Source organism: Trypanosoma conorhini, assembly GCF_003719485.1.
Source record: "Trypanosoma conorhini strain 025E chromosome Unknown Tco_14.4_contig_00810, whole genome shotgun sequence".
Lineage (NCBI taxonomy): Eukaryota > Euglenozoa > Kinetoplastea > Trypanosomatida > Trypanosomatidae > Trypanosoma > Trypanosoma conorhini.
In genome coordinates, this window is record NW_021704900.1 from 1 (window position 1) to 6,884 (window position 6,884).

A 6,884-nucleotide genomic window follows, 5' to 3' on the forward strand; every position below is an offset into this window, starting at 1 on the left:
CGGGAAGACGCGATTCTGGGAGACAATGAGCTTCATCTTCTCGGAACTCCGACGCTCGGAGCGGCTGCTCCCTGTGGAGGACAACGCGTCGTTCCAGCGCATCTCATCATGGCGGCCACTGTTCGTGGACCCAGAGGAGCATCCGGCCCTCTACGAACATGTGGCCTTCTTCCGGAGCGACGCTGAGCGAAACTCACGATGGCTGCACACCGTGCGCTCTGCTCGTGTGTCCACGCGACAGGTTCCCTTCATCTCCCTGGCGGAGCCTGCTCCCCCTGGCAAGGCGCCGGAGGCAACAACACAAGTCCCAGCTGTCAGCCGTGGGGACGAGGACGATAATGGCAACCTACCACTGCATTTGTGTCAAAACCGCGTGGCAGCAGTGGCACCATACGAATGCTTTATGTGTCCGACGCTTCTCTTCAGCCCGTTACGATCCTCGTTCACAACAAGAATGGTGCACATGGCGTTGAACTTGTCTCTTCCTGCACAAGAGGTTTTTCTGTTTGTCTCTATGATGTTTGTGTACCTGGATGTCGTCATGGCGGTTACTGTGCCGCAGGCGTTGCGCTTTCAGGAGCTTACTGATGTGCTGGAGCAACGGTGCGCGCAACTCTTCGAGTCATCGGCAACAAGCGGTGATGCGCCACAGCGAAAGGCGTTTAGGACAGTGTTGAATGCAGCTTTAGAGCTGTGGAAGGAGAGACGCGAGGCGACAGTGTCGGCGCGGTTTCCTTTGGGTACGCTTACGGCCTCTGTGTGTCTGCGTGACATTGATCATAGGGCGTATCATGCGTTCACACCTTCTGCGCCGCGTGACACAAAGCGGGAGCATCATCCGTTTCAGCTCCCACCGTTAGCCGCCGACGCACTCGTCTCACACTTTTTGCCTACCTGGGAGCGCCTTCTGCAGGCCATGTCTCGCGATGTTTCGGTTCTGGCCACACTACATGAACAGCTGCTTCACCACAGGGACGGTATGACGCATGTGCGTCAGCCCAGGGTTGACAACATTTTTGCGTCAATGAATGCCCTGCCACAGAGCAAGGAGGAACTGGCGGATTTTGTCTGCCGCCTCGGCTCCTCGCTTTGGGCCTCCTTGGACATGGCGAGGAGCATTGTGCTGTCCAAGCCCCAGTTGCAGTTTGTCAGCAAGGTCATCCAGCACGAGTTTTTCGCGACGTCGTTGCGTCTGCGCCAGCGCGGTGTGCAGGAGCTGCGCGTGCGCCGCGTCAGCCCGGTGAATCTCGCACTGACGGTCATCCAGGACGATGGGCGGGAGGCAGAAGTGGGACGTCCTGCGGGATTTCTCGTGGGGCGCACCGCGATGGGCGACAACAAGCCGAGGAGCGACAGCGCCTCAAAGGACGGGACGGACGCTGCCAAGAGTAATATACCGCTCTGGCTGGTGGCGGAAGGCGGCCTTGACGTTGCGCGGACGTTTTTGCAACATCTTCTGCGGGACCCACGTCCCACGACGTCCCTTGCAGCTCTGCCGTCGTGCCCCAATGATGGTGGACGCGGCTGTAGTGTGGCGGACGCCCCAAGCAATGACGCAAAGGGAACAGCAACGGTGGAAGAGCAACGGTTTCTGCTGCTGACTCGCATGGAAGAAGGAGTTTTGTTTCGCATTTTTCAGAGTCATCCGAATGCGCTTCAGCTAGCAGGCTGCGGCATTCAGCAACTACTCGTGCGCAAGACGGATGGCCAGCCATTTCTGCAGCGTGTGTGCGGTGCAGTTTTGGCGTGGGACGTCTGTGAATGCTATGATTCACAACAGACGCCAAAGTTGCGGCGACCCGCGCAGATCATCACTGCAGAGGCTCCGTTTCCTCCACCGGAGGGCGTTGCGCCGTCTCGGCTGACGCTGAAGGCGCTGCGAGGAATGGTGCAACACTACTGGAAGGCGCTGCTCGTAGCGCAAACGCGGGGGGAGGGCTCACGGAATTCGGCGTTGATGAGGACGACACTGTTCCCGATTGACAAGTTGGTTGCATTCTACGTCTTGCGGCACCATCCGCAGTACTACACACGAATGCGGGGCTGCGGCATTGCTGATGTGTGTGTGCAGCGGCAACTGCGATCTGCTGGCAGCGGCAGACCTCCCCATGTCGTGGCTTCTGAAGTGATGCTGGAAGAGGACCAAACCGTGACGGAGGACACGAGCGGATACGTGCCTACACTTGCTGTGCTACATCCTTGTGGGGCGGTTACAGCCTTTGCGTACGAGGACTGCTACAGTCCTGTCACTAACCGACTGAACCTACCACTGCTGCTTGAAAACGAAGCTGGTGACGCGAATGATGCCACGTACTGCCAAACACCATCGTCAAGGAAACGACCCCTCTCCATGGCGTCTGAGTGATGCACTGGGTTTCAGGTCTGCCGGAGGTTGTGGTGCCTTTGTGTTGAAATGAGGGATTGAGTGGGGCAGAGACAGGGCGTACACACACATACACACACGCACCGACACCCATGCGGTGTGGAAAGGAAACCTTGAGAAGAAGACTTCTGGATAAGTTCCATCAAAAGCCGGATGTGTGTTGTGGTGGTGGGGACGAATAACTAAAAGACGCATTGGCTGCCAGCATGGCTCTGTCGATGTGGTTGGGGTTTGTGAGCCAGTGCCGGAGCGTGTGAGTACTATTTGACAGCGGCAGCTCGGTTTTGTGCAGCTCGCAGATAGACGTCAACACCTATGCTTCTAAGGCAAAAACAAGAACAGCAACAAAAAAAAAAGGGCCTCCTGGCGTTGGGGTGAAGAAGATTTGCGTTGTTTTTATCGTTCTCTTTCCTGCGGCGAGTTACACACTTCGAAGTACGCTATAAAGTGCCACCGGGAGGAAAAACAGGGGAGGAACGGCGTAAGGTGGCATCATGGGGGCAGCCGTGTGTCCTTGCGTGTGCATGATCTTTGAAAGTGGAAAGCGATGAGCATAGGCGTCTGTGGCCGCAGTTTTCTGTGCGTTGACAGCGGTATTGAGCCTGATTAAGCCGATGGAAGAGTGTTTCTGTTTCGTGAAGTTTCGCTGCAGCTGCGCTTTGTCGAGTCAACTTCCCCAGAATGACGGGGCGGGGAGGCCTTCCCGTGGTTTGGGCAACGACGGAGTGCGATTTATGGGGCTGCGGCCTCCTGGCGCGGGGAACCAGAGTGGTGGAGCTTTCATGATTCATCAGCGCGGCCGCCACTGCGGTGCAACTTTTTTTTTTTTGCCGTGCTCTTCTTGATCCGGTGAGTGGTCCAGGTGCCTCGCAAGTAAGGGATCGGGGTGGCTATTGGTTCTTTGTACACGCCCTGGACGGAACCACCTTGTTTTATTCTGACTTATAGCCCAGCGGCGAATGTGCGCCGTGATGATCGCAGCTGCGCGGTTTCCACGCATCTTCCTTGCCGCGCGGCGGGGAAATGCGTTTGATTCCCTGCGTACGGTTCCCTGTTGCGTTCTTATTTATTGGACCAGTCCCGCTCTGGTGCGGGGTGGTTGCGTTTGCGCAGTTCAGGCGCCTTCTGCCTGCCTGCCAATTTTTTTATTTTTATTTGTTTTTGTCTTGATGCCTCGTGTCATTTTAACTTTGCCACGATTGCGTCTGCTTTGTTGCTGCTGCGCGGTTACTTTTTCCTCTCTCTCTCCCTCTCTCCCTCGTAATTATTACCGTTATTATTATTATTATTTTTTTTTCGCGCTGGCGTCGTTGTATTTGCCCGTCAATGGCGAGGGCCTACGTGTTTAGGTGCCACACCACGCCAAGAAGCAGGTCGCCAGAAGTGGCAGCAGCAGCAGCAGCAGCAGCAGCGATAGAGGGAGAACGAGAGAAGCAAATTCGAAAAGAACCCGCCAGAGGGTGGAGGCAAAGTATAAAAGAACAACAAGCAAACAGGCAGGCAGCCTAGCGGGGTAGCGGAGGCGCCATTGTGCGGGATGCGGAGGCAACCACGGCTATGCTCTCGGTTCGCCGTTGAGATTCCCAACAGTCAATGGCTTCCGCACCGGCTCCTCCTTGTGCGGCACGGAGAGTCGGAGGCAAACGTCGACCGCTCTCTGTATAGCAGAATACCCGACTGGAAGATCCCGCTGACCGAACGTGGTCGAGCGCAGGCGTTAGACTGCGGTCGTCGCCTTCGAAATATCATCAAGAATGAGAAACTTTATATTTATTACTCGCCGTACATTCGCACCCGGCAGACGCTGGCAGAGGTACGGAAGAGTTTAGATGAATCCCAGGTGCAGGGGGAGCGCGAGGACGAGCGACTGCGCGAGCAGGAGATGGGCAATTTTCAGCCGTTGGACACAATGGATCGAACGTGGAGCGAGCGCAACGAGTTTGGTCGTTCGTACTACCGCTTCCCTGGGGGTGAGAGTAGTGTGGATGTCGGCGACCGCGTGTCCACATTTTTTGACTCCCTGTTTCGCGAGCGGCTGGAGCTCCACTCGCTTTCCGCGAGAGACCCTGATGAACCGCTCACGCTGCCGGGGGAGGAGGACCAAAATGTCGTGATCATCTCGCACGGTCTCCTCATTAGGCTCTTCATTGCCCGCTGGTTCCGCGTGCCGGTGGGGGCCTTTGAAACAATGCGCAATCCTCCCAACTGTTCCATTGTAGTGCTGGAACGGCGCGACTCGGCTCGACTTGTTATGACTGACATCAGCAAGAAGCTCTTTGGCAGTGACCCGCTGCTGGAAATGATGAAGTTCGATGGCAAGGACTGCACCAAACGGTACCGTCATATGTTTTTTTCGGACCACCCGGACTCATTTACCCCCGCAGAGGGGTTGTAAATAGAAGGTACTTCGCGGATACAACGCACTGTTCCATGTCTTTCTTCCCGCTCCTTCCTGTCATCTTTATCCACTTGGCTACCACCACGTTCTATTTTTTTTTTGCTTTTTTTTCCTCTTCTTTTCGTAGAAAATTGTGGGAGTAATGCACGAATGGATGCGACGTCCTCAATGCTTGCAGACGTCTCGCACACCTACCCTGTTTCTCGGCGTATAGCCTACTTTGCGGTATCCATCGATGACGCAGCGGAAGGCAGCGTGTGCAGTTTCCTTCTGCCGCTCTCCCACCCCAAAGCTCCATTGCCACATATAGCCTCCATGCGGAGGAGGGGGGAAGGGTCCGGCGGTCGCAAAGCCCTAAATGCTGCCATTTCGTGAGTTCAGCAGGGACACTCAGTTAATGTAGAGCATCCTTTGAATTTTTTTGTTTGTGTGTGTGTGTGTGTGTTGGAAGAATATATTCTTAGCTTGCGGGAGGCCGGGCGTGCACGGAAGCAAGCCTACATCTCCCTGTTTTGCTCCTTCTCCTTCCCTCTCTTTCCCCTTTCTTCGTTCCTTTCAGCTGCTTAGTATATGCAGCTACTTTAGTGCGTTTATGTGGTGGAACTCACTTCCCTCCCACCTTTATGTTGTTGTTGTGATTCTATCCCGCTCTGTTTCCTCCTCTGTACTAGTTCGTGTTCTTCTTCTTTACCTCTTCGCTCTTCATTTCCTTGGGACGTCCGCGTTTCTCCTGCCACACGGCCGTCTTCACACGTTGATTTCTTCCTCGTTGTTTACTTGTGTCTTGCGCTGTTCTTTTCTCATTCCTTGTTATCTTTTGTTGTGTGTGTGTGTCTGTGTGGTTTGCATTCCAGCCGTTATTAGCTGTAGAGCAGGCAAACTTAAAAACCGGTCTCTCGCTGGCTGCGTATTCAGGTGTTTCTCGCTCGGGACGTGTAGGGTGAGAGTATTGAGGTGGCCGCTGGGGCATCACACGAGCCCAAGGCGGCAATGCTTCGACGAGCGTTATGGCGGCTCATGACACACAGTCATCCGCCAAATGCAGGGGCTCCAAGTGCGGCCCAGGAGTGTATATGCTCGGCCGCCGCGACGAAGGCGGCGTCATCGGCAACTGCGTCTCCTGCAGCGAAGGAAACAGCCACCGAGACGGTGACGCAGACGGAGGGCGGCGGCAAAATGTCCATCACGATCCGCTGTGACGCTTCTCGTCGGTCGTCGAAGATTCCTACCGTCATCGCGGAACCGGTTAAACGCATCATATTTGTGCGTAGCGGCAAGAGCCTTGCCGATGTAGATATCGGAACCTACGTTACTACGCCTGATTGGCGCATTTCCATTGCACCGGAGGGAGAAGAAGAGTGCTATAGAGCTGGGAGGCATGTAGCGGAGATGGTTGGAGACGAGCCTGTCTACTTTTATTTTTCTCCCTATTTGCGTAGTCGGCAAAGTTTTAGACACATGCTGCGAGGCTACGACGAGTACAGAAGTGAGCAAAAGATGGATGGCGATTCCATCATTGGCGTGCGTGAGGATGTGCGGTTGCGGGACGTGGACATTGGCCGTTACAAGTCAAAGGATGAACTTCTTCAGCACCTGCGTGAGCGAGAAGTGTACGGTAGATTCTACTACCGTTTCCCGTACGGCGAGAGTGGCGCCGACGTGTGCGATCGTGTGACAAGCTTTCTTGATGCCTTTCAGCGTGAGCGACTGGACTTTGCGATGGACACAAACGTTGTCATTGTGACGCATGGGCAAACCATACGCATGTTTGTAAAGCGCTGGTTCCACTTAACAGTCGACACCTTTCACTTGATGAAGTCCCCGCCGACTGGATCTATTAGCACACTGACACGCCTGCATCACCGAAGTTGCTTCCGTCTTGACGACCGATGCGTTGAGGTGATGAACCTCCCCCTTTCACTCAATGAGTACAACGGGTACAAGTACCGCAACAAGCAGCTCCTGGGCTCTATGAGTACTGGTGCGCCGTTCATGTAAACAGCGCCGTGTCGCAAATCTGCGCCACTTTTTTTTTTAAAAAAAAAAGACCTTTTTGTTTTCTGTTTCTTAATTGTAAAATCAGTTGGTTTATTCACCGCCGTT

General features: G+C 54.7%; 3 protein-coding genes across 3 annotated transcripts, besides 6 other annotated features; all 3 read left to right on the forward strand.

The window, feature by feature from the left end:
• Positions 1-2,365, forward strand: Tco025E_08547 (uncharacterized protein; the record flags this gene model as incomplete). The annotated part of the gene is made up of 1 exon (XM_029375394.1): positions 1-2,365. A coding segment is annotated over one exon (2,365 nt), but the record flags the coding sequence as incomplete, so codon positions are not given.
• An 80-nt stretch (positions 2,366-2,445) lies between these two features.
• Positions 2,446-2,476: a microsatellite.
• A 1,144-nt stretch (positions 2,477-3,620) lies between these two features.
• Positions 3,621-3,643: a microsatellite.
• Positions 3,644-3,646: 3 nt separating this feature from the next.
• Positions 3,647-3,679: a microsatellite.
• Positions 3,680-3,769: 90 nt separating this feature from the next.
• Positions 3,770-3,795: a microsatellite.
• Positions 3,796-3,920: 125 nt separating this feature from the next.
• Tco025E_08548 (glycerolphosphate mutase) lies at positions 3,921-4,778 on the forward strand (the record flags this gene model as incomplete). The annotated part of the gene is made up of 1 exon (XM_029375395.1): positions 3,921-4,778. One exon carries the CDS (start codon positions 3,921-3,923, stop codon positions 4,776-4,778), a length of 858 nt encoding a protein of 285 aa, XP_029224499.1.
• Positions 4,779-5,203: 425 nt separating this feature from the next.
• Positions 5,204-5,226: a microsatellite.
• Positions 5,227-5,599: 373 nt separating this feature from the next.
• Positions 5,600-5,622: a microsatellite.
• Positions 5,623-5,771: 149 nt separating this feature from the next.
• Tco025E_08549 (phosphoglycerate mutase) lies at positions 5,772-6,779 on the forward strand (the record flags this gene model as incomplete). Its single annotated transcript, XM_029375396.1, has 1 exon — positions 5,772-6,779. The coding sequence occupies one exon, from the start codon at positions 5,772-5,774 to the stop codon at positions 6,777-6,779; it is 1,008 nt and encodes a 335-aa protein (XP_029224500.1).
• Positions 6,780-6,884: the final 105 nt, after the last annotated feature.